General features: G+C 38.0%; 1 protein-coding gene across 5 annotated transcripts in view; it reads right to left on the bottom strand.

Moving 5' to 3' along the window:
• Window positions 1-27,420, bottom strand: part of FRMPD2 (FERM and PDZ domain containing 2) — a 74,367-nt gene that overhangs the window by 12,012 nt on the left and 34,935 nt on the right. For 3 of the 5 annotated variants that reach the window (XM_068166167.1, XM_068166168.1, XM_068166169.1), the window contains 23 exons: window positions 25,359-25,569; window positions 24,683-24,786; window positions 23,560-23,658; window positions 22,200-22,307; window positions 21,959-22,075; window positions 21,319-21,554; window positions 20,660-20,764; window positions 19,391-19,484; window positions 18,803-18,888; window positions 18,469-18,616; window positions 17,168-17,382; window positions 15,848-15,946; window positions 14,209-14,570; window positions 10,560-10,746; window positions 9,545-9,703; window positions 8,768-8,942; window positions 7,446-7,656; window positions 6,281-6,318; window positions 3,706-3,792; window positions 3,223-3,287; window positions 2,547-2,708; window positions 1,524-1,695; window positions 186-265 (listed from right to left, as the gene is read on the bottom strand). In XM_068166167.1, the coding sequence (XP_068022268.1) occupies window positions 186-265; window positions 1,524-1,695; window positions 2,547-2,708; window positions 3,223-3,287; window positions 3,706-3,792; window positions 6,281-6,318; window positions 7,446-7,656; window positions 8,768-8,942; window positions 9,545-9,703; window positions 10,560-10,746; window positions 14,209-14,570; window positions 15,848-15,946; window positions 17,168-17,382; window positions 18,469-18,616; window positions 18,803-18,888; window positions 19,391-19,484; window positions 20,660-20,764; window positions 21,319-21,554; window positions 21,959-22,075; window positions 22,200-22,307; window positions 23,560-23,658; window positions 24,683-24,786; window positions 25,359-25,569 (3,320 nt within the window). Of the gene's footprint in view, window positions 1-185; window positions 266-1,523; window positions 1,696-2,546; window positions 2,709-3,222; window positions 3,288-3,705; window positions 3,793-6,280; window positions 6,319-7,445; window positions 7,657-8,767; window positions 8,943-9,544; window positions 9,704-10,559; window positions 10,747-14,208; window positions 14,571-15,847; window positions 15,947-17,167; window positions 17,383-18,468; window positions 18,617-18,802; window positions 18,889-19,390; window positions 19,485-20,659; window positions 20,765-21,318; window positions 21,555-21,958; window positions 22,076-22,199; window positions 22,308-23,559; window positions 23,659-24,682; window positions 24,787-25,358; window positions 25,570-27,420 lie in introns of those variants that run through there. The other 2 variants (XM_068166170.1, XM_068166171.1) reach the window with 2 other exon arrangements.

Raw genomic sequence — 27,420 nt, 5'->3', positions numbered from 1 at the left:
GTGGAATCCCCTGGCTCATTAAAGTGGTGACAGTTCAAGCCACTGCAGGACACTTCCCTCACATTAATCTTTTTTTTTTTTTTCCCCATTAAGATGCTGTGGTTCTTGCCTGCATTACAGCAAACTCATTTTATGAGAAACATACAAGTAACTGCTAACTTCTAGAAGGCTGATTCACATTGTACCTGGGTGCACATTTGCTTGGATTCTTCTTCTTCCTTGAAAGTGAAAACAGGCTGAGCTTTCGGGTTTCCCTCAGCACTATCTGAATATCAGAACACAAAATCAAAGTAAATTGCCTATAAATCATGAAAATATAAATCTATTTCTACTGCACCCCTCACAGCCGAGGACTTTGATCATGAAAGAGGCACTGAGATACCGTGCCAGAAACTGCCATGGTTTCATGGATGCTCTGAGAATGTGAGTATAGGATAACTGCTCTATATCACCACTGAAGAAGCCAGCATAATTCAGGTTGCCAGAAGATACTGAAGCAGACCCCTGCATCAACAGCAGTTATAAAAAACCTGAAACAGAACTTAAATCTGACACCCCTCCCCAGCCCACCCCGTTCCTATGCACTATTCAGGGTTAAATTTAATAGATTAACTTTGATGCCAGTGCTTCTGTAACACTATTGTGTTTTTCTGGTTCTGCAGCAGTTCACACTTTCTAGTAACTCTGCAACTCACCAATATCACGTGAGATGTAAATAAAAGTCCCCACAGCCAGTTCCTTGAACTTGCAGAGCTGGTGAAAAGGCCAGTCTTACTGAAGTGACTGGGAATATTTCTACAGCCCATAGTAGATCAAGAGCTTCAGTCAGTCTGGTTATAATTAGTTTTAGTAGCTGTCCTTCCATTTATTTATTTACTTATTTTCATCATTAACCCCACAAATTGAACTGGAATAGAGATGGGAAGAAAGCAAATAGCAACCATAGTGGCTTCTCCCCTGAGATTTGAAACAAAGCCTCCAATGTGTAACCAGCGGGCCAGGAAGTATATTGAGAAGGAATTCTATATTCTTCCCAGTAAAGTTTGTCCACATTATAGGAAACATGTCAGTGTTCAAAGAAATAGAAAGTTGAGGAATGTAGACCCATAATCTATTGGTAATAGTATAGCCTTGTTTCTACCCCCAGTTTTCATTAATATTTAAATTTAGCGTATTCAGTAGAGCAGAGCCTGCAGCACAAGGAGCTGCAGTGCTTTCAAGAGATAAGGTAGGAGTTCTGGGATTTGAAATTTGTGGGAAATGTATGTTGGCAGCTGGGTTAATAATTCTCTGTGATTCCATCAGTGACTTGTATAAAACTGAGTAAAATTAGTTCAGTAACTGTCACTATTTCTAGACTTAAAAATCATGCTTGGGCATTCCTTCCTTGTGGTCCTCTGTCTTGAGTAGTTCAGACAGATCTGCAGATCCTATGAATCAGGACTAAAGGTAAAGCTAGCAACACTGAACTGTTTAGCTAATGGAAACCTTTCATTATATACTGAGTGGATGTAGCTGCTTACCAGGCTCTACTTTTGTTTTTTGGGGGGAAGGTATACTGCTGCTCCGACTGTCTGAATAAGCCCATTGTAAGGCCATGCTTCGGCAGACAGTGAGTTGGACAGTGCCTTGAGCCTTGCGCAGCAAATCTATCACTGTTTGTCGTGACAGACCAGACACGAAAGTTTCATTCACCTGAAAAATACAATGATATGTGCTTCCAGAATCCTGTAACAGAAAACTTTTCTTAATCCTATATCCCAGCACTGAGTAACCTTTATATAACTTCTTTGCACTTCATGTGTCCTCATCCCCTCTGCCTCCAATTTTAGTAACCTGCTGGATCTTTTTCTCTCTACTTCTTTATACCATGATTGCCAGCAGTACACCACAGAAGTACAGTTTGCATGTTTTCAGAGACACTAAGAGGACCCTTTCCTCACTCTTCAGATGGAATATGGAGGAGAAATGGAAGCAAATGAAAATCAGAAAAGCAAACAAAAATATTGAAACTCTTGGAAAGGGAGGAAAAATAACCTAAAGGTAAAACAAACAAATAAAAAAATACTCCTGTTATAAGATCGTTAAGACAGTAACATTTAAATAAAGATTCAAACCCTCTAATTCCAGGATTTTTTGTTGGTTTAGCAATATTTGAGTGGCACTGATGATAGGTTCCTCCTGGTTAGTTGATACATGCACACTTTGATCAGTTAACTCTTGTTTCCCTGACTTCTTGTGTAATCCACACTGGACACAGTTACAGTGTGGAGTAGTTGCACCTGCTATTCTGTCTGCTTCTCTGCTAGTGCCCAACAGCTACCTCCAGTTGTAGAGAGACCCCATTCCACAGGAACCTGATAGGCAAGGAGTACGAGTGGCCCAGAATTGACATCTAAGCCTAGTAGCTGAAGGACATGATCATCTATGTGTTACTGCACCATGCAGCCACAAATATCCCATCTGAAGAACATTTCTACTGAACAGTGCTCATTATAGAGTAACTAGGAAAAATGAAGGCAAACCTAAGGAAGAAGAAGTAGTACCTTAAGTAAGATGTCACCAACTTGAAGCCTTCCATCTATACCAGCAATGCTGTCTGGGCTGATGGCTTTTATTAAGATAGCCTTGCCATTTCTTCCACCTACCAATGCAAATCCTAGGCTTCCATTTTCTGCTTTTTCCAGCTCAATCTTGATTATGAAGTCCTATAACGGAAGATGATACAGTCTAAAGCGAATTTATTTTACCCTTTTTTTCAGATGCCCCATCTGATAATTTCAGAATGAAGTATCTCAGGTTTCATGGATTGATGTAGAAAATGCTTCACATTTAGACTTGTTTACTCCAGAATCCCATGGTGTGATAGTCTGTCATTTCCTGTGCTACTTTCATTCTAAGCTAAGCATTAGTCTCGCAAGCTGTTAAAGAGTACTATGAAGACCTAATGGAAGGGCTACAACATATTGGTAGTTCATATATTACCAAGCTGGTAAAATACCAATATTATACATTGAAAAACAACAACAGAAGAGTCTGACCTCAGGAACTGCTCAGCACATTCTAGTCTATGAACTCTGAAGCAATTCACCAATTCACAGGATACTCAGCAAATGCATTATATTCACATTTTCAATGAAATACATTATTGAAAAAAATCCCACTCCATATAGCTCACTTCACTCAATGGACTATCTCACACTTGATGAAATTGTCACTTACCTTACATTCTGGAGAATCAGGAGTGTTTTGCTGAGCATTACAGTTAGTTTCCTCTAAATGTTTCTCTGTGAAAAAAGCAGCAACAGTTTTTAGAGAGCTGTCTTGGTAAAGTGTTCTGTAGTATAACACTTGAAGTCATATTCGGAGACAAAAATGAGATGTAAACGGCAAAAAAACTTCCTGCAGACTTATGTGGGCTTACATCCCTAGACTGCAATCTGAGCCTTGTGTGAATTATCTGCAGACTTTTAATCTGCCACTGATCAGGTTCCAAAATAAGCTTTAAAAGCTGCATTTTAGAGGGTCAGGACACCAAATGGACAACAAATAATGTATAAAAGTTTCCTGAAGCTCTAAATGAGGCAGTTGTAGTTTTGAAATATTAATCTATCCCACATGCTGCTGGTACCACCTACAGATTTTCTTTCAAAGAGAGGGCACAAAGTTTTACAAACTCTGATTGAAAAACACAAAATTCCTTACCATGTTGATGCAGCAGATGCTGTTCTTGGGAATTCAAGTTTTCACTTGAGAAAGAAATATTGACTTTTTCTGTCTCTGCTGGTGACCCTAAAAAGCATATATGTAGGTTTGTTCTAACAGGATGTGGTGGGTTGGAAATTCAGCCCCCCAACATTAAATTTGCCAGACCAGTTCAGTTGGAAGCAAATGAAAGATGTATTTACAAGCAGAACTACAATCTACAATTAAATGCAAGGAATATGTACAAAATATACAGTATTTACAATATTTATAGATAGGTACTTACAATTAATAAGCAGCACAAGAGCCCCCCTGGCCAAAAGACCAGGGGAAGCTAATAGCTTCTCCCTCCCTGCGCCTCCTTACCCCTCTGTACATAAAAGGGGCAAGAGAAAGGAGTAGAGAGACTTTGGACTTAGCTAAAACAATTTAGTCAAGGTCAAGCAGAAGTGAGTTAGTATCTCTCCCAGAGCAAAGAGGTGAGAGAAGAGAGATAAATTGTTTACTACTTAAGTCCATTATCTCTCCAATTGGGATTGTTTAGAACTATCAGTATTTCTTTTTTACACCCAATAGTAATTTGTTTACATGTTTTACTTTCTGTTCAAGATCTGTGAAAACATCTTAAAAGTATTGCCTAAAACTACCACACAGGCCTCCTTTACATAAATTCTGAGCACATAAATTCTGTGCTCAGATTATTAAACAAAGCATCAATATCTGATATGAGATGTTTACTACTGTGCGATTAAGTTTGCCAGTTTGCAGGGTGAAATAATTCTGTCAGGAACTGAAGAGATATGACATCTCAGTTGCTGCTATTTTTAAAGCTTTAACAGCAATCAGAGATCAGACTGAGTCATTCTAGACATGTGGCAATGATCAGGCAGAGGGAGAAGCAGCAGTTTTTAGTGTCTGCAGAGATGCATATTTAAGGAGACAATGTGTGCTTCTTGAGTGTCCCACCTCTACCCCCAGTTTGGGGGGTTTGCTTTATTGTATCTTGGTGATCTTCCACAAAGTACTTTTAATGTATGAATTATACAAAATTATGAGTGTTCTGTTGCAGAAAAAAACACTTCCCTGTTGCATTTGCAATTTTAGCATCCTTTTTGTAACTAAGAGAGTCTAGAAAATGAATCTTAATTCATTACTGGCAAATTATTATAGAATTACTTATAAATACACCAGCGAGGATACCAAAGAGAATACAAAGTACAAAATTACTATAAAGTATTTTTAAGTGCCTTATAAAAGGGAAGATTTTTTTTTTTTTTATGAGAGGCAGGTAACTGTACCATTATAGACCTCATAAATCTATATCACAGGATCACAGAATTACAGAATCACGGAATGTAAGAGGTTGGAAGGGACCTCCAGAGAGCATTGAGTCCAGCCCCCCTGCCAAAAGCAGGATCACCTAGAGTAGTCCACACAGAAATGCATCCAGGTGGGTTTTGAAAGTCTCCAGAGAAGGAGAAAACATGAACAGATAAAACATGATCAGATCTGGTGACCTATATTGAAGGTGTCTTGAAAAATTTTGGAAACTGCAAAGCTCATAGGGCAGGGATGTGTAAACAAGATCCTACCAGGTTATGCATTTTCCATTCTTTAGTTATACCACAGTCACTGAGAGTACACATAACTTAATCTGTGTCTTGTAGTAAATTCAGAAAAGTTTGCTCTTCAGTAAGTGAAATAAGCTACTTCAATTTATAAAAACAAATACATGACTAGATGTTGTAGACTAGAAAATCTATAATTAGCTTGACTTGGAATAATTGTTTTCAGGCAGCCATATGCCAGTATTCAGATAAACACAGGCATAGGAGCAGTTCTGCTCCAGGGTTGCTTTTTCAAGTCATCTTTGCAAGATTATGAAGAATTCAGATACCCAATCGGGTAAATGAAACTGTAGGTTTGACTTGACTTAACAGTGCAGCAAAATATACTCTGAAAAGTATTATCTGCATAGCAAGCACACATTCTATGCAGTGATGTAGATGTGATACCTATCATTCCACTTGATGGTGCAGAGGCAACCTCTGCTGGCTGAGACTGCTGCTGCTGCTACAGCAATTCTGGTAAAGTCTTTGTAGGGCAGATGGTTATTGAAGTTTTTTTTGCTGGTTATACTGTTAAATACTGTGCCCTGAAAGGAATGCTCTAATATTAATGAAGGGATATTGGTGCTGCCTGTTTCTGATTTTGTATAGATTTATTGATAACAGTTTAAAAAGTTGGTCTGAATGATGTAGTGGCTCCAAAAGTGCTGGGAAGTGCCTTCAATCAAAACAAATGTTGAAATATGACCATTTAAAATTCCCACTTAAGTAACAACAACTTTAAAAATAGAAACTGACTTTGCAAAAGGCAATAATCATTTTTTGTTACAGAGAACTAGATATTTTATTTCTATCTTTGAACTCTTAGAATAGCTGTAATGGAAACACTGAATGCCAAGTTACAATCTATTAATAACATTCTAAATGCAATGAATCAATACTTTAGGCATATTTCCAGAATCAAAAGCAAGTTTGGAACTAAAAACTAAAATATTAGCCTTACTTACTATTTTCCTGCTCTATGGGAACCACTGGATTGCCATTTCTGGGGGCAGAAAAAGTGAAATGTGTGAGCTATTAATAGCTTTATTCTTTGTGGAGCATATATGAAAAATATTTTCAGAAGCTCAGTTGTCTGAATTGTAGTGGTACTTCTATGATTTTGTTAATGGTGCTTTCTTAAAGAGTAATTATATCAGCATATAAAATATCTGACTGTATTTAACAACAGTGAAATATTTTATGTCAATGGGTTGGGGAAATTAAATACACATTACACCCTCTGTCCAAATACATAACTGCTTTGTCGTACATTTTGTCTGCCTATAAAGTTGGAATGGTCTGTTAGAAAGTTGGATTGGTCTTAGACTGTAAATTCTTATGATCAGGGTGTCTTGTCTACTATTTGCTTGTACAGCAGGAAGTGTAATAAGGCTGTATTTTCTTCATTTGCTAGACCAGTGCAAGTTAATAAAACACAGATAAAAATGTGAACTAGATCAAGAGGTCTGCAACAGACTTAGTATCACTTGCTCTGGTTATGTAACTTACTCACATGCTTTTTAGTTATAATTCGACTGTTCATCTTTGGAAGCTGTTTCTGTATCAGACCAGGACCTCTGCTGATGCTACTTCAAACTACAGAACACAATGAATCTAAAGTACAACCAAGAATTCATGAGAGAAATTCTTAACTGCAGGTTACAGATCGAGCCTGGGATGACTTTTCATGGCATGCTGCAGATACCTTTCTAATATGTCTAGCTGTTGAAGTAACAGAGTTTCCCATAAAAGGTAGTTTTGTGTCTGTAGTAATGAATCTGAAATTGTACAGAAGACATTAGCACTAGTGGTGGAAGTACAAAGATTTTCCCTACAGAACAGGATATTTGGAAGTGGTAGCTAGCCTCACAGTTGAAGAATTCACATTTGTGTTTGAATGATGATGTTTGAAGAGTTCTTATTTGTGTTGCATGAGCCTACTTGTACTTGCTGTGTTGGTTGTAATTACAAGGGGTTAAGATATCATCTGGATGTTATGTATCAGGTTGCAGTGTTCAGATCTTTGAAGCATTTTGCTCAGAGTTTGTCTTGGTTTTATTGTTTAACTTGATGAAAAATTTAGAAACCTGCTTCGGCATTAGAATTGAGATTGAGTATGCTCAGATTTACCTTGTGGCTTTGATTTGAACATTCTGGGTGGCAGCTTCACACACTCTCACTGCATCATCCAGGCTAATGCCCTCAGTCCACAGTCCACAGATGTAAACAATCTGATCTCGTGGCTGCAAACTGCCTTCCACACTGGCAGGAGAGCCAGGCACTATGTCTAGCACATAAATACCTTGCAACTTGCTTCCAGCTCCTCCTGTCAACTTCAAGCCTAGAATAATGCAGAGAAAGCACCTTTTGTGGCAGCATGTTTTGCATTTCACTGTCAGTGACACAGAACCTAATGGAGTAGATGTGGGGCATTGGAATATGGGCTGAACAAATCACTAATACTATAAATAACAGCTTTGCTCCATAATGATGGGGTATAAGATCTGGACTGGGAAGGTGGAATGCAATTAGATGTTAGAGTATGGAAAAAACTTAAACGGTATTGTCCATCTCTATGCCTCAGCATTTCAGGAGTGCTTTATTTCACCTGATGTCTAATAGTCATCTGTATAAGACACCTGCATAGCAGCTACTCACTTGCTACCAGAGTGCCTAAGTGACTTGCAGTCTGTAGAGTGCCATAGGGAAGGGAGATATACAACAACTCAGGAGATACCTCTGCAGTGCAGAACTGAACTGTGCTACAAAACTCAAACAATCTCCAAACAAGCTAGCTTTTGAACTGGAAACAGGCTGCTATTCCTAAGCAAATATATTGTACAGTTTCCTGAGTTTACAGTTTTATTTGTGTGCAGCACTTGCCATGTACTGCAGAAATATCAAGATACTCTATGGATATTTCTTTAATCACTTATATTGCCCAGTGTAGATGAAGTCTTGTGTCTGTGGTGAATCAAGGATTTGAGGAGAGATTTTTTTTTTTGATAGCAAATGATTGTCCTGACTGGCATTTTGTCCTTATTAAATGTTGTTGGTTTGGGTTTTTTTTTGTTTTGTTTTTCCCTTTCCATCCAAACAGATCTTTATGTATCTCAGCAGATAGTAGATACTTTTATCTAACCGCCACCAACTTCTCTACAGCAGTAACGAAAAAATATGAGACTGAACATCTGGCAAAAATTTCAGCAGATAGCATAATAATAGAAAGATCATTTTCCTAACTGTATTAATTGGTCTAGTAAGAGATATTACTCTTCCCTTTAAAGCCTTACTCAAAATAAAACTCGCTGTTCCTTGGTCATGTGTGATGGAGGAAAGCATAAAAGTGTCATTGTCATTCATAATCATATTGATCAAAGACCACAGTCAGGATTTTCTTACAACTGCTGTAATCCCTGTCCGAAATAGCATACATAGTATTTACCACACACCTAGCTGTCCATTGGCACCTTTTGTGAGAGTAATTTCAGGAATCTCATCTGGCCTAATAGAGGGACGTGGATCACTGTCAGCTCGGCCAACCACAAGGTGCAGATCAGGAGGGGATTTTTGCAGTAAAGTCAGGACTTCATTGCATGGTAAAGATGTGACATCAATTCCATTCACCTAAATGACAAATCAGTAAAATCATGTTATAGATCTCATTGATCATCATGTACTTCTCCCTCCACCCTGAATTTTATGTATGAACTTAAGTTTTCGCTTTCATATTGCGCTTTGCTGTGGTATTTATGTCACTGAATGCAACAGTTAAGATTGCAGTAAGATTTCTTGTGGGAACTTTTATTTTTATGAATGTAGAGCTTTCATAAAAATAGTTCTCTTTTTTTTTTTTTTTTTTTCCTCTTGAAGTCTAATGCAACAAACTGAAGATGAACCAGACTGTAAATGGACTTTATTCATACAATACAAAGGATATAACTCCTGCATCCTTTGTATGTTACCTATCTTACTACGTTAATTCTATGTCATTTAATTAGGAAGGCATTGAAAGTCTCAGTACATTGTTACTAGATGAATCACATTATTTGCCTGGTCTGAAATTTGTCCTACTGAAGTCAGTAGAACTGCATCTGTTATATGATTCATTTGCACTTGCACAGCTAAATATGTGATAAATTGGACCATAAAAGAAGAATAATTCTAAAGCTAAGGGACTCTGATCTGAAAATATTTTATCCTCTGTATGACTGAAAGAATTGCTGTACCATAATGATTCTGTCTCCTCTTCTTAGCCTTCCATCAGATAGGGCAGGGTCATTCAAGATTTCATCAACATACAGGCAGGCGTCCACTTTGTTAAAAACTACAGAGAATCCATAACCATTGTTCTCTGACTTTGTCAAAGTTACAAAGATCTCCATTTCCTGTTAAAATAAGCAGAACACAGGTTGGATGTAGGCTTTTCTTTTGCTTTATTAACATTTTCCATTATGTTTCACATGCAGATAGGAATCGGATCCTCAGATGACATAAATAAAAGCATACATAACAGTTTTTGTCATTTGTCACTGGCTTATTCCAGAATTAATTTTACCTCTTTTGACCTAGTGAGCTTTGTAGTGGTTGATTGATAGGGCCTAATAAGGCAGAGAATGCCATCAAGGACTGGAATTTTGGCATGTGAAATGTGTAAAGAGACACTGGGATTCTGCTGAGCTGACAAGCACGGCAATAGTAGGGTGCAGAGGTTATTATTGTTATTGCTGTTGCTGTCCCACTGAGGGAAACAGCTGGAGATAAATTTTGTCCTCTGTGTTCTTAAATTAGGAAGCTTTCAGAGCTCATTAGTGTCAGCAGGAATGCAAGATATTCAGTATGTGGACTGAGACTTATATTTTGAATAGTAATTAGCATAAGGATCATACTTTCTTATCAGGACCTTAGAGTAGTGTCACTACACAGTGGTTTTCCACAAGGGTTTAGAACCCAAGTAGGCCTTTGTAAACTAGGAATAATACTGCAGAATGGTGGAAAATAGAAGAAATAGTTCTGTGGCAAGAGCAGCCTTCGAGGAAAATAGTATATAATTCTGGACAGATGGGCAGAGTGGAAGGTCTACTTTACTTGAAGGTTGTAGACATTCAGGAAAGTAAAAAAAATCCATGCAGAAGTAGCAAAGATAATGAGTTAAAATTTATATTTAAGAATACTGCATTTTAAATGTTGTTTCTTTTCCCTTGTTGTATTCTACTTAATAATAATCTGGTGCCTATCACATACCCTTTCTTCCTTTTCTTCCTTCTCCTCCTCTAGCTCGTCCAAGTCTTCCCATTCATTGTCACTGTCACAGTTCTCTCTAGCAGATGGTGATGATGAGAAGGGACCAGAGACACGTGGCTGTGGAACTGTCCTTGGGGAGAGTGTCTCAGAGCTTCCTTCCCGTGAAACTGAGGTCACAGATGTTGAGCTGATAGTGAGATACTCTTCATCAATAAGGGTTAGAGAGAGAGTTTCAGGCATACATTTTGTGTTCTACAGGTTATCATCACTCTTATTAAATATGTAGCTGGAAAATAGGAAGATTGCAGTGCTGGGGTTTTCATCCATGTGCTTTATTAGATGGCCACTGAAAAGCTGGCTGCTTATACGTGACCTTATTTTAATCTTAACCGAAGGGCTGGTTATGATATTAAACTGCCATCTGGGTCCTTCAGTGTTACTATAAAAATAAATAAGTCATTGATATTTTGCAAAGCTAGTTAGAAGATCACAAAGCTTTCAGAATTTAAAAATAGCCTTTGCAAAATCATGCATTCTTTTTTTTTTTTAAGGCGCTAATTGGTACTTTGAGTGCTTCTTGAAAACAATAATACAACTCCACAATAAACAGTTTTTTGTCCACAATAAACAATTATCTGGTAAATGGTATAGTTACAATGTTACTATACTTTTCATATTTGCATTTCTCTTGAAAAGGGAATGCCAGCCACATTTCTGGCTTCTACAGATCTTTCCTTGGTAACTATAGCATAGACCAGAAATGTGAAATACAAACCGATTCCTTTCTCTCCATAAAAAATACAAGTCCTTCCTTCTTTTTTTGTAAGCTTGCTTTTAGTCTTACACTTGCTTCAAAGCACTACAGTTGTCCTGTGGAAAGCAATAGATCTGTTCAATTACTTGAACTGTTTATTGATTTTATTCCATGATATTTCAGACAGTATTCAGCACTTTGGATGTTCAAGTCAAGACTGGAATCGTATGTGTTATGTTTCATACTGTTTTGGTCATTGTCATCAATGAAATCTACTGTATTCCTGTTGCATTATGTAACACATCCAACCAAATTCTGCCAAATTTCACAGAATCTTAGAATGCACTGGTTGGAAGGGACCTCTAGAGGTCATCTAGTCCAACCCCCCTGCAGGAAACAGGGACATCCCAACTAGATCAGCTGTCTCAGAGCCCCATCAAGCCTGACCTTGAATGTCTCCAGAGATGGGGCCCCCATCACCTCCCTGGACAACCACTTCCAGCATTCTTCCACCCTCACAGTAAAAAGCTTCTTTCTTCCTGACATCCAGTCTAAATCTGCCCTTCTCTAGTTTCAAACCATTGCCCCTTGTCATACTGCTACATTTACAATTTACATTTACAATTTACAATTTACATTTACAATTAAAGCTAACAGAAATGCTGGAAATTTTTAATTTTTATCTTTTTTTAAGCATGTGTTTTTAAGTATGTGTTGTCTTCATATCAATCTTTACTCCCAAACAAACATTCACAACTAAAACAAGCACAAATTCTGTGCCATATATTAAATCACAGAAGATCCCCAGTGTTAAGGTCTTGTTTCAAAATTTGCCTCTGTTCAGGGTGAATTAAAAAAAAAGCACAGTAGCAAAACAGGCATTTGGTTTAAATATATCTGAAATGCTGCTGAAAATAAGAACTTGTAGGCTCATGCCATATGCCCTCAGTGATGGAAGCAATCTAGTCTGTTAGCATATATCTGTGCAGGATGGAAATGAGAAGTTGGCCAGCTCCAGTAGTACAGCAAACACAAACGTGAAGCTGATAGTTTATGCTTTAATGGCTAGACAATGGAAAAAGTTTGGGATAATTTAAAAGAATATTATGGATAAAAGAAAATCCAGTCTGGTCCTTTCTTATAGAGATAGGAAAGAAAAGAGTGCGTACAATGGATGTTGGTCAATATGGGTGTCAGTGCTGACTGATCTTCAAAGGGTATGAATATTATTTGGCGGAGCTACACAAGCTCAAGGCAATGAGCCAGCAGCAGCTTAATTGTAGCACAGCTTCTAGCCCGTCTCTGCATCACCATAGTAAATAATTTAAGCCTTGGTGCTGCAGGCCCATACATAAACTCCAATACTCTGCTTTCTTTTGGAGTCTTGTGATCTCTGCAGCTGCACTTCAGAGGAGAAAACTATGAGGTAAAGTTTGTCAAAGCAACTTTTTCAAAGGCTCTTATTGATGGCAATAAGAAGAGTCGTCAAAGGAATTTTCTATGTGAAACCTCGAGCAGGACACTTGCAAAATTAATATCAGAAAAGTTTTACATATCCATGAGGAGTTTGGAGCAGTCTGAAGAAATTACTTCATTAATCAAAATTAATCCCTTCTGGGATCTTTTATATAGTTTTAGTTGGAATGATCATTTAAACTGAGATTGCCTGTAAAATATTATTTTAAGTGCATGTTATCTTAAACTGCTTATGCTGCCTTTTGAAAATACAAAAGCTGAAACTAAATAATACTGACAATATACCAAACTAAAACAATTATTTCAGAACTTCTTTCTTGGGAAGAATCCAAAGCTTTTCTTCTAATTTATATTTTCCCACAATAAACTTCGTTTTGTTGAAACTGTATCGCTTGGCAAACATGTTTCCTATGGACATATTTCTGCTAGTTTTATTCTCAGCAGTAGAAGAGCATATTTGTAAGTAGTAACTTCTCTTGTGAATGTGAGCAAACCTTCTCCTCTCAAGAGAGAGGAGCTAAAAGTATGAATTGCCATAATTATCCCATGTGACTTGCAGTCAGCTATAAAGTGAGTCTTCAGAGTTTGAAGTCCCTGACTGTCTGGTTCTGTACTTCATGAATGCTGAGAGTAACAAAAGGATTTCAAATGACTGTATGGCAAAATAGAAATTAATTTCTAGATAAAATTACTGGTGCTGTAAGTTAAAGGCCTCTAGGACACCTTTAACTTGTCTTTCCAGCAATCCTTTCTGTTCTGATAATTTATATTCTTCTGCACTGGGACAGATAATTAGAATGGAATTGATCATCTTCTGGGCACCAATGTCTGGTATATCCAGAAGAGGGTAAAACAAGGCTGAGTCCATTTGCACTGTACTTTACTGTTTCAATCCTCTAGCTCAGGGCCTTTATTGCATTCTAAAGACCAGAGAAATAACTTTTTTTTATTCTCCTTGATCACACTTTTGAGTTGTTTTTATTTACTATTTTTTGCATTTTCTCTGAAAAAAATTGAAAGCAAAAGTTCAACAATAAGACAAAAAACCATTGCTCCCTAGTTAACACTGAGAAAACTGAAATTATAAGATCATACAATAAATAAGAAAGTATTTTTTCCTGTAAGTCAACAAAAGGCTGTCCACTGATTTCAAACTGCAGCCAGTTCAGCTGAATACAGCATAAATTACCACAGTAGTGCAGTGCTCAAACAACTGTCTTGCAATGCAGGCTTATACAAAATTATAAGATGATAATCCTAAACAGAAATAGCAGATCAGGATAGTCAGAATGAGGTGGTAAGACAAAATCTTCAGTAATCAGTAGTGATTAGAAGCAGATAACCCTGTACTTAAACATAAGCAATTCACTTTCAAACTAAGAGGTGAAGGAAAAGTTGCAGAGTTTCAGTATTCCCTACCTTTTGGCCCATCCCAGTTCACATGGTGAGTAGCAGTTCTGCTTCATTTCTTCCTCTAGGGAGTGGGAGACTTCAGAACTGGCAGCTTCTTTATGAAACTTCCAAAGATGCTTATAGAAACCTTCCCTGGGCGTCATAAGCCTCTGTGTGATTTTCTCTTGAAACTCAGCTTCCTGCTCTTCATAAGTGGAGCTGTCTTCTTCAGGAGGATCACTGAAATCTGCTGCCACTGGAGAATCCAAGCAATCTTCAAGGTCTGTAGAGGTGCTACCTCCATCAGTAGACTGATCTATACTATTTCCTACCTCTGTACTGCCTGGCATTTCTGCCACAAATTCCTTAATTGGAGATGGTGCTGGAGTCTATCAAAATAACAGAGAAGTTAGTGTAACTCCTTTTTTTTATCTCCCATCTTCTATAACAAATTATTCTGAAGATTCAGTTATCAGTAAGCATTTGAATGTGAAAATATCAAACGGTAGCTGGAAGGGAGGGAAGGAAAAATAGAGGGATTTACTCTCACACTAAATAATTGTTTTGCCTTTGTGCTTATCTTCCACATTCTTCAGGAGTTCCAGCCAGGGAACTACTACACAAGTTCAGTTTTCCCAATAAATTCTCTACTAGAGGTGGCCTCTTTTTCATATCATGCCGCAAATATGTGTCTGTGTTTTCTTCATTGTGTAGAATTGGCTTCCAGATTTGACTCCTGTGCAACAGACCATAAAAATCAGCAAAGAGCACATTGCATGAGAGCAACAGGAGCCTGTTTGTTATCTGGAGATGGTCTTGACAGTCATTTCTGTTCATTGACAGCTCTTACAAATCCCGGTGGGACAGGAACTGGGGAGGGTGGGTGGCTAGGGGGTGATTCTGCATGGAACAGTTTAATTATAAGGGTACTTGCTTATGTGTCCATGAGTTATGTTAAAGAAGCAGAAATAACAATGCCAATAGCACTCTTTCAATCTCTGCATTCTATACTGTTTGGCTGTTTTGGGGTTGTTCGGTTCTGTTGGTTTATTTATGGAGGTTTATTTTTGTTTGTTTGTTGTGGGTTTTTTTGTTTTGTTATTTTTGGTTGGGGTTGGTTGGTTGGTTGAGGGGGGAATGGGTGGGAGTTGAAACCATTATTGGGGCCAGTTGAAACAATTTTTTAATTTAACCATTTAAACCATTATTTATTTTTGTGTTTATATTAAGAGGTACCCTGGATAGGAAAAAGTCTTTATTTTCCTCTGCTTTTGTGAGTAGTATAGCTACCTCAAGCCCATCAATTATAATAGCTGCAGTCAAAAATGTCTGCACTTTCTAGCTGAGGACCTAGTAGAGCATTTGTAAAAGCATTGCTAGAATATCTGCTTGGGCATATGCTTTTTCATTCCAATGAGAGTACTACACTTGAAAAGCTGTGAAACACATTTGTCCCAGTCCAACATCTGTAAGATTTCTATTATTTTGATTGACACGCAATTATCAGTTAAACTCTAAGGACTGACTTAAAGCTGGGAAGAGAAAGAAATGGAAAGAGGGCCTTGGACAAAAGGGTAGATTGCTTTGTTCAAGACTGGAGAGAAAATGTAGTAGTTTTTTTTCCAAGTTTACAGAAGTAAGTTTACTGATAGAAGTTTTGCCTTACCAGGGCACTTTGTTCTATTTCTGGAAGAACACCTTTTGGTGGTCTGCAAAGTAGCAGTGTGACTTCTGGAGGAGCTCCTCTCAACAAGTGCAGGACATCCTAAGCAGGAAGAAGGAATGTTAGATTTCTTATGGAACACAGTCTATAGTATATGTCTTTTTACCAAATGAGATGGAGACAATTTTTATTGTGTGAATGCCAGATTTCTACTATTTGTGCCTCTCAGCCAAAGTTCACTACTGTATGATCGCCATGGAAGTGGAACATAGTTTTTATGTGAATATTTCTGTAAAGCAAAGTCAGTTCTGTTTACAACCTTTTGTTCCACCAAAACACAGATAGGTTTATATTAATTCATTTTCTTTTCTTGAAGAAAACAAAACTTTCAGACAGACTCTTTCAAGCTGCATGTGGCTGGGACACATCTTCAGTCAATTATATCAGCATAGCTCCACAGGCTGCCATATTGACATAACCAAAGGGAGACTCTCCAAGACTCTTGTTGACATATCTGTTCAGTGGCATTCAGGTTTTACCTATAGTGGGAGATGAAATGCTTAATCTAGAGCACAAAAAATAAAATGCTGTAGGCCAAAACATTGTACCTTCCCCTCTCCACAACCTAAGTAAAAAGGCTGTAGGTCAGAGAGCAAGACAGCGCTAGAAAAGGGCAGCTCCACAGACAAAAATAAAGTACAACTGCAGCGCCCCCCATCCACCGCCGCAGGTGTCAAGGACTTAACAATACCTTGTCTTTTGACCTAGCTATTTAATGTGAATGACCCTGTAAGTGGGAAAAGTGCATGATTTCATTATTTTCTATTTGTTACCAATCTTATCTACTGAATGTATATTTGCACACAAAACTCAGAGATTTTTCATAAGGTGAAAAGCTTATGGTGAAAAAAAAAATCCACATGTACTATTTAATTTCTTCACAAGAATACAGAATTCCAGGTGAAAATGTTACCCTGGATCTGCCTCACCTGATAGAAGTTTGAATGTGCAGCGTGGTACTTAAGATGACATTACTAAGCATAAATGATTATAGGGAAATAAATGTTCCCACTATGCATAACAGCTACAAAGATTCCAACTAATTAACAACTGCTGTGCATCTTACAATAGATTTTGTCCACCTGTCTTAGAAAGTTATACATTAAATAGCAGAAGAAATAGTCTATAAGAATTCTATTAGGAGGGAAGTTCTCCATAAGAGTTCTAGAGAAGACCCCTTTTGGTGATAATTAAATTTAAATACTGTTTCATCCCATTGTCTTTATTAGCATGTCACCCGTTTGGAGTCCCAGTGCTTGGTACCTGATAAAAAAGTCCTTGAGTAGGTTTCCCATTCACAGCTAAAATAATGTCCCCAACTTCAATTTCACCATTCTCTTCAGCTGGCTGCCCTGGAAACAGTCTTTTGATCCTGACAATAGGTCCTCCAAGGTGTTCACAAGCATCTTCTTCCATTTGCAGAACACTAAAGCCGAGGCCTCCAGAATTCTTTGTCAGTTTGACTTCAAATATATTACCTGTTCAAAGCATAGATTGGGAAAAGGATGGGAGCCATGGCATATGAACCCCCTAAGGAGCTGGTGTAAATTATACCCTCATTAGACCTTTTCTCTGTGTGCTGCAGGGATTGAGCTACTGATACTAATGGCAAAAAGGGTTTGGTATTCTTTTAACTTAGGTAAGCCCTTGAAATTGCACAGGCAGAATGAGGAGATCTGTATTCTATTTTACCATGTGTTCATGGACTTTATGCAATCTGTTACAAGACCATGAAGCAAGCAGCCTTTTGTACCAGCACTGTAAGGTTTGAATGCTATCCTTTTCAAACATTCTTCTGTAAGTGCTGGGTGGATCTTACTATTCTGTAGCTACCTGATGTTACTTTAAATCCTGCACTAACGGACAGATGCTAGAATTTGAGTTACTGCTCTGTCCAGACAAGAATAAGAGACCAACCCATTCCCAAATACGATATTGCAGCTGAATCCCATTCCACTAGGGACAATGCTGAGTAGTAACTGTCTCATGGGAAAGTACGGTGCAAATTTAATATTTATAAGACAGCTTTACAGTAAGAGATACAGCATTTATTTGTTGGCTAAATACAGGGAAATACAGGGAAATACAGGGAAATTGACCTCTGAATCTTCTGTTTTTAAGAAATAAAGTGATGGCACTCTCCAGTCCTTGCCCTGGGGCAGCAATCCACTCTAGCTTTGTCACTGACATTGCATTAGCAGCTCTGTTGGTGGCGCTCTCTTTGGGTAACAGTCTGGCAACATCAACACAGCTGCCTCCTGCCTGAGAGTGCTGTAGAGTACAGAAATGGATATTCCCTGCCAGCCACATTTCATGAAGGCTAAGACATACAGTATGTATGCCTAGGATAAATTCAGGTATATCTAGGAACTGTAACTCTACATGCATCAGAAATATTTTGTTTAGAACTTATTTTTGATAATGTCATTAATATTGAACATTATTTTTTTTTATTGAGGATTTAGTGTGCCTTCTAACTCACAGAAATTCCATAGAATTATTTTCATTCCTTCCTTTCTTGCACATAGTAAGAAGTCAGGTGGAGTTCCTTTTTGGTCACTCACCATCTGTCAAAAAGCAGTAGTCTTTGGTACCATCTGTGCAGGACGTTGCCTCAGAAACAATTGTACATTGGTCTTCTTTTCTGTTATTAGCAGCTAGGTGTGGCTCTGCCAATGGGTAGCTTTCCCTTTCTAGAACCAGTTTGGCAATCTAAAGAAATGATAAACAGGTTACAGTTATGTCGAACATAGTGACCCTAAGTCTTCCTACTTTTCAGTAGAATGCGGTTGGGTGGGGTGGGGAGGAAGGGTTTTTAGCTCAGCTTTGCTACTGTGTTTCATACTGAATGCAGTTGATTCTGATGGATAACTTACTGAGCTCTGCTGTTGTACAAACCTGCCCAGATTTCTTCAGGTGTTCCACAGCCTGTTTGTGGGTGATGCCACAAAGGCTGATTCCATCTACTTCCAGCAGACGATCACCTGAGACAAAAGAAGGAAAAAAAAGAAAAAGAAAAAAAAAAGGATCAGGTTTCTTTAATGTTCAAATTCTGGGTATAAACCTTGAGGCTACTCACATTGCAATAGATCTTCATGACTATATGTGTCAAACTATGCTGCTTTGTATCAAAATAATACTGTTTGTTGTACAACATTCTATCCCACTTAAAACATACCAGGGTATTTTGTAAGTAAATGCAATGATAGTATCTGGTTATCATAGCAGCATTGACAGTAGATGCCAGAGTTTATAGCCTGATATGCAGCTACAGAAAGTAACTGTACAATATTTGTATGAGGCTCCTAGTTTTTCAGTGGGATATCTACAATGGAATACAAGGACAGGATGAGGAATGATGGACTTAATATTACATTTAACATTTCTATGACCTCCAATCCCAAATGCATTTCATTGCTGCTGTGGCGAGCATTCCACACTAACATGGAGTTCTGTTTGCCAGAGTTTTATTGTCAGATATGTTACCTATCTTTATTTGTCCATCCTTATCTGCTGGTCCCCTAGGAATAATTGACTTCACGTATATCCCACCGTGACGCACACTAGTGTTAATTCCACCCTGCAAAACATATGACCACAAATTACAGTGGAATCTTCACAGGTTCTTCTTGTGAGAAAAATGCAAGCAATTTACACATACATTACAAGGCAACTGCTTCAGGAATTACATTTTCTTAAATATTGGGTGGGGGGAATATATATAAAAGGATGTTACTCTAAAGTCCTATTTACTGCCTAGTCCCTAGGCAGTAATCTTGTTTTATTTTCCCAGGAAAATGCATTGCATTTATACATTGCTATGTAAAAACTCTCAGTAAACTAACATTTCATAAATTTTTCAGTTATGCTAACATAAAGATGGGGTTGCATCTTTCAATCAATCTCTAGGCCAGCTTCCAAACTATGCAATTATTAACCTTTCAGATAGCATATAAAGCATGGACTGGAACTTGCACAGACACTTCATTGACTATAGTTCAGAGAAGTTCCAGCTTAACATGTTCTGTCCACCTACTTCCCCTGGCCAAATTCAGATGAAAAAGCAGCCTTCGATTTCTTCTGCAGGCAATGAAACATCTGTTGTTTCCCACTCCATTTCAGCAAAGAGAGGTAAATTCAACTTTGATAGCCAGGACAAGGAATTATGATTCAGATGTGGCAGAAAGTTTTCACTTCTGCCTTCTCTGGTCCACTAAATATACAGAGAACTGCATTTCCTTATTTTGGGAAATACAATTTACTAGGGCCCTTCCTCTTCTTTCAGAATAAAATGTATGGAATATCTGATGTCCACACAGCTAAGTTTTCAACCCCTGACCATGGGATGGCTTCTGGAACTGTAAAGCCAGTCATGATTTAGAGAATTCTTTGCATCACTGTGTTTTCTAGAGGCTCTGGATATATCTCTCCATGTCCAAACTCCACTTTGAGTGATAGGTCTTGTTCTCAAATTGAATAAGGATGAAAGTCTTGTACTGCTTTGTGCTTGATGCTGATGGACTTCTTTCACTGATTCTGCAGGCAAGAACTGAGGAAGGAGCAGAGCCACTACTTTATGCTTTCTCTGCCAATCAATTGGACACTTAGGTTAGAAATGTGCCATGCTAACTATTTTTATTCTCAGCCTATCTTCTCGGCCAGCTTCCAAACTATGCAAATAAATACCCTTCCCTAGTGTTTCTTGGTCGTGTTACAATTTGACAGACACACTGAAAGATTAACAGCAACACTTGCAGTCACGCTGATTCCAAAGGTCCCGTCTTCTTTAACAAGCTCCACAGTATAGATTTCCTTTGAGCTGTTTTCAGATGGAGATGGTAAATTGGAAGAATCAGGTTCCTGTCTCAAAAATATAAACACTAATGAGACTATAGCATCTCAATTAACAAAAAAGGGGGAAAAAAGAGGCAGGAAAAGTAATAAAAAAATTGCCAGAAGAAATTCTAATCAGCTTGATCCTGCTGTCACTGGAGTGATACCAGTTTTATCCCAGATATTATTTTGAGCTTACACTAATTTTACTCAAAATATAATGTGTCAAAACATGCATAAGCTGAGTATAGATTGGGAAGTTGTCTTCTAGTAGGAAATTAGACACAAAGTACTGCTGTTCTATCTGGTTTAAAACTTAAAAGATTGCAAGAAAATAAAATGTTGTCCCTCTACTGGTAAAGGGAGAACTTTTTCTCTATTCTTTTCAGATATTCTAAACATCAAGCATTTTGACATTTCCAATGTAATTTAACAAGTAACATATCCCTAGGTTTTCTCCCTCCTTTCCTCATTTTAAAAAAATATAAGTCCTGTTCACTTCCCATTCTTAATATATCTGACATCTTGTTAAGATATATGCTGGGTGTTGTATTACTGAGCAGCATCAAAATCTCAGTTACCTCCACATCCAGTCTATCAGCTGAAGGAACTGTAATGCTAGGACCCAATTTTGGCGCTAAACTCCAGGAAAGAGCCTTCTCAAGTTCATCTGTATTTATGTTCTGTTCTTTGGGGAGAGCTGTATGACAATCCTGAATCTGTTTTCTCCCACTGTCTACACAGGAGATCTCAGATCCACTAGTGCTGTTTCCTCTTGATAGATTCTTTTCTTCATTTACTCCTTCTTCATACATGTCTGTAAGACCATACAAAAATAAAACATTGCTGAGCATAAACAGTGTGGTTGTGAAATCAGATCTATAAAATGATGAGTCAGTCATCATAAAATGGAGTGCTGTTGCTATAAGCATGGAGAAACGTGTTCGCTTCATGACTGCGGAGAGCTGTGACTCTCTGTCAGAGAAAGAAATGCCAACATTCCCTTGGCATTCAGGAGTGCAGCCCATAAGAGATATTTTCCTCACTGTCTGGGACAGGCATCACACCCTCTTCAAGTTGACTATTTTCACTGCTAGCCTGTGTTTATTATAACTGGCACTCAGTACCAAGTACTACTGCATCTCAGTGCCTAATAAATACCAGTGTCCTGAGTTAACTATTAGTGTTCCATAGCCAGCAGAGACATTTGCCTTTTTATACCTTTGGGTTGAGAGATGATGAGTTCCACTTCATCAGGAGAATTCTGGATGATTTTAACTGCAGTATTAAATGAAACCCCCTCAAGACTAATATTATTCACAGAGATGAGTCGTCCTCCTTAACAAAAAAATAAAAGGATAAAAGTGAGATAAAGCACATCTAAATAAGCAAATAGATCCAGAGTAGCCAAATTTAAACCATGGAAGTACTTTGATTCTAATTAAAAAGTAAAGACAATGACCTGGTTTGATATTTCCAGCTCTGTCTGCAGGTCCCCCAGGGATAATTGAAGCAATAAAGATACCGAGGTCTAATTTTCCCACATTTTCTCCTCCAATAATTACAAATCCTGCAAAAATGAGATAGCATGAGAATGCAGAGGTGCTGCCAGCACTAGAAAATAGGAACACAAAAGGCTCTTACTCCAACGGCATAGGTTTTGGACATGATCTGGAGAATGGGGAGCAACCAGGTCTTGATTCATGAGACCTTTAAACTGACTTAATTAAAGTGTGTTGCTGACTTTGATGACTCTTTAAACATAATTTCAAGATTCCAACTACTTTCTTGCAAGAGTTATGAACTATATCCACCTTAGGGTTTTACATCTGCAGGAGGAAAATTATATAAAAGCTCATTTGATAAATTTGAATTGTTCTACATAATCTAGTGTCCCTGAGGCAGATCAAGTCAACTTCTAATGGATATGTAAGAGACATCTAAGAAAATTAGGTCTGTTTTCAAGTAGTTCAATTTCACTGTCCCAGCTCCAAATATTCTGCCCATTGCAGAATATATTCTTCCCACTAATAGAATAGGTTGGTTTGGGACAAGGACAATCCACACAGGCCTGCACCATTTAGAAATTTGATTTTTAATTGTATTAATGGTCAATTGTGAAACTTGATGGTCCTCTGAGCTCATCCACAAGAACAGGGTACAGTGTAATAGCACATTATTTACTGTAAGAGTGCAGAGTAGTGGAACAGGCTGCTCAGAGAGGTTGTGGAGTCTCCTTCTCTGGAGAATTTCAAGACCCGTCTGGATGCGGTCCCATGTGACCTGACCTAAGTAGTCCTGTTTTGGCAGGTCCCTTCCAAATACTACCATTCTATGATTCCATGATTATATACAAAGTTGTTATCCAGGTAAGAAACCAGAAGTTGGAAAACATTCACATTAAGCTTGTGTATGAATTTTTCACACCTTTACAGGCAATACCCAAATGGTTTGCAGCACTTCATCTCTCCCTGGGTAAGGGCTAAAATAAATAAAATAACTGTGCATGCGTTTCAGATACCAAACCAGACCCTTGTTCCTTTCATTCTACTCTTAGTGCTTGGTCCCCTCGACCTCTGTGGTCTGAGTTAATACTTTGAAAGAACTTGAAATACTCTGATAGGTCTTGATTTATGTATTTAGTCCTTTTCAGTCTCAAAAATTCCAAGTTCTTCATGCAGATTGGTGGTCTTATTATATGAGAAGAATAAGTTATGTGATAAAGGATACAGTCTTGCCCAGACTGAGTCTGCAAGTTTCAGTGTTAGCACTAGGATCTGATAGTTACCATAAAATACATACCATTCGTGTTCTTTACTTACCAAATCCATTCTTTGAGTCACGCTTTAGGCTGACACAAATTATTTCTCTTTCTAGACCACTTAGCAAAACCTCCTTCTGGATGGCTGGTGATCCTGGTGCTGCAGAAACAAAACTGCTAGAATAAATGCAGATTAATGCAAGGAGACAGTAGATTCATATAGTTTGCAAAAGTGGGGCTGCAAGAATGAAAAATATATTTTGTTCTTGTTTTTGATGGGGCCACTACTTCTGAATCAATATCATTCAGGAAGAAAGCTCAAATGTGTTTGGAAATTTGTGTTCTTTAGGAAAAAAATATGTACAGTGGATGTGTGAGGTCTTCCTGTTGTATTCATTTCTGAAAGACTATACATTTATCTGCAACTTTTTTTTATTAAGATTAGGATATCGAAAGGGTAATGGGGCATATTGCGCTCACTGAACATAAGGGTGATTTGGACACAAAATCTCCTATGGGTTCCTGTGGAAACTCTGAGCCTTTGTCCCTGTGATCTCTTTAGGCTCAGTAGGCGCAATCCAGTTGGCACTGATGGCGATAGTGATTTTTGTAGCCTTAACACTAAGCATTGTGCAGTTGCCACAGTGTACTTAAAACACAGTTCTAATTTTAGAATAGGGTAGCCAAATAATCATAGCTTCATTTTCCATAGATCTGCTTACTGTGTGCATGCAATATGGCTTTTATCAGAACATTAGGTATCCAGTTCTAACTCCATTTAGTGTCATGCAAATGCAAGAACAAAAGAACCTGGAGTGTGTCAACCCATGTGTTTATTGAGCTGTAGATCTTAATTGCAAACCACATGAGGACTTCCAATCATAGGGTTATTAGCCCACAGGAGAGCCCTGTGTGTACCGAGCTGTGTCTCTGAAGAGCATTAAGCACCATTGATAGAATAATTTTATCATGAAGTCCCTTACCACTCATCGTGATGTAAAGCAGGAGTGAAATGGAAGAAAAACAGCTTGCCTTGCTGAACTCTGGATTGATTCTCAGGACTAGAAGTATAAAATTATATTCTCTAATGTGTAAGTAGAATGGAATTTGGTCTCCTGCTATCAAAACAACAAATATGGAAGAGTACTACCTGCCCTTATGATTATTATGATTATTGTACTCACCACTGATTGTGTTCTGAGTTGAATGGATAGAGAGGTAGTCATAACTCCTTTGCTTTCCATTCAAATTGATGTGCATTTCTGACTGGGATAGCCCTGATGTGGATCTGAACAACAGGAAATGAAGAGTGTGTTACAGTAAGAAATTACTAACGGTATTTAGCACTCTTCTTTGTCATTAGCTTGTCAGAGCTGAGTTGGGATGTGCACATTTATAGCCTTCCAACAAGTATTCTGATTTCTGGGCTGCAGTTCATTGTAGGGGAGAAGTACTTCCCCTTGCCAGCATTTGCTTCCCAGTAACAGCTACTATTAGACCACTCAAAATTGATTTCCCCTTGTGCTTTTTTCCTAGCTCAGTGCAGGCATCAGAAAAACTCAGTGTAGCCTCAGGAAAACACAATATAAGGTCAGCATGATTCATTTTCCCCTGCTGTCCATTTAGGCAAAAGCATGTCTGTAAATTTTCCTGGTAATTCATATTCTCCTTGGCTCTATTCAAACTCCAAGTATTCTAAAAGGCACTAGAATTCACCAAAGGCCTTGAGACTGTGCAGTTACAGTAACCACCTACACTATTGAATGCACCAATGCTAATAAATAAATGCTAGTGAAAAGAGAGAAGATAGAATGTATGACTGGGTATTCTTACATGTTTAGAGGGAAAAAGAAAACTTACCTGCCAAGAATGCTTTTGTCTCTAGTCCTGTTGTTGGTTTCCACACTGAGGTTATCACAAGATTTGCTCATTAACCCAGCAGAAAGGCTTTCCAGGTTTGCTCCATAGAGCACATTCTCTGAACGAGACAATCTCTGAATCAGGGCAAGGTGTTCACGCTGAGCTGCATATGCAGAATTCGATTTGTCTATTTCCACAAATTTACTTTCCTCTGAATAAGAAAGGAGAGAGGGAGAGGAAGGAAAGATAAATCCACTGATATTATCCTGTCATTTTAAGATCAAAGGTTCCTTCTCTCTAATCTTTTTAACATGCCAGCAAAAAAGATTGACACCATGGATATATTTGTTCCAGTATCCTTGATGACCTTGAGCGGAAAGGGTTTCCAATCCATTTCATTCATAGAAAGTATATGCTGTATTTAGATTTGAGTTCTATGAATTATACTGCAAACCACCTTACACAAATGTACAACCTGTGTAATTTATACCTAAATACATAAAGTACATTTTGTATAAGTAATCTATAAGAAATCTATAAGAAATACCTGTCTGTAGGAGACTGAATGAGTCAGGTTGTTGGTTTCCTATTCTTCACATATTGGCTCCCTGCTCTGGTATAAATATATCTGAGAAGACGTGAGATCTACAAATACATGCTCTCTTTAGGTTCAGAGAGGGACTAAGCAGCTGTTTGCTCTGTGTGATTTGCACAAGTTAAGCTTAATTGTAGACCATCTTGGTGACAATACTTGATATCTATTTTTCCACCTCTGTGTGAAATCTACTACTTGCTCAATGACATTTGGGCTTTGCTATACATGAATCTATCCTCTCAAAAGATTTTATTTCCCTGCAACACGATAGTGCTGAAGGAGGCATTGTTAACGTATTTAGGCTCTCTGCTAGTGGGCTGGAGAGGGAATTTGAAGGAGACAGCTGGCAATTGGAGACATTTTGGAAAGCAAAACAAGAACACTACTTGGTACAGCCTAGCACAAATATGGACTTTAATTCTGCTTGTATGTGACAGCTGACCTCTTGTGTATTTGTTTTTTTAACAAATATTAGCCTGAATATAATTTTTTTTAGAACAGTACTCTGCAGCATTAAACCAAGGCTTCCTCTTTCTGCAGTGACTTTGATCAGCAGCATTTGTTAAAGTATAAGAAGGCTTAACTGTCCACAGTATTAGTGCAGCCTGACTGTTGCCATGGTGATCTCAAAGCAGGGGATTGCTAGCAAGTTTTGAAGAGATGATGACTTATACATCTGAACAGTGCAGCAGAAGCAAGAGATTCCTTCATGCAAAAAGAGCCTTATAATCTCTTACAGCCTCACTCTGGTGGCAAAGGCCGCATTTTGGACTACTGTCTGTCACTGCATTCACAAAGCCTTATTTTCTGGCACAGCAAGCACACGTCAAGCTTCAGAGTCTGCCATCACCCAGTTTGTGTAAGTCTGGTTTGCTTCAGTGTTCTGGGTTGCTTGTAATCAAATGTGGGTTATAATTTTCTTCACTCTCAATCATTTTATTCCTTATATATGGAATGTAGTAATTTTATTGAGTTATATTACCACAAGCAAATGTGAAAGAGGAAATTTTAAGATTCACTATTAGCACTCATTTGTATACTACATATCACAATCCCACTAAGTTACGTTTGAAGCTAAAAGCCCAAGCAATGAAAGGTGCCTTGAAGATACAGACCATCTCTTCACCTTCTTCCATGGTAACAAATTTGCACACGTGGAATTTTACTTTTCATTAAATAATTTTAGTGGGAAAGAAGGAATTTATCAATCATCCTGTTACATCCTATCATATAATTTGTTGCAAACACTTTTACAGTTTTAGTAGAGAAAGGAGAATCTCAGCAGATAAGGCATGACAGTTGATTCTCCTGCTGTAACTTACTGGGTCAAATACTCAGCAGTTTTAAATTGTTATGATGCTGTTCAAGGCAATGGATGAGCCGGTGAAAACTTATGTCGCTCCTCTGAAGTAGACAGTGATAATAGCTGTCAGTTTAAGCTATTATTTCTTCTATGTCTCAGTTTCC

The sequence above is a fragment of the Melanerpes formicivorus genome, unplaced genomic scaffold (genome assembly GCF_026170545.1).
Source record: "Melanerpes formicivorus ecotype bairdi unplaced genomic scaffold, bMelFor1.0.p_v2 SCAF_98, whole genome shotgun sequence".
NCBI lineage: Eukaryota > Metazoa > Chordata > Aves > Piciformes > Picidae > Melanerpes > Melanerpes formicivorus.
Note: the sequence above shows the minus strand (reverse complement) of the source record. Positions and strands in the feature narration are given on the sequence as shown.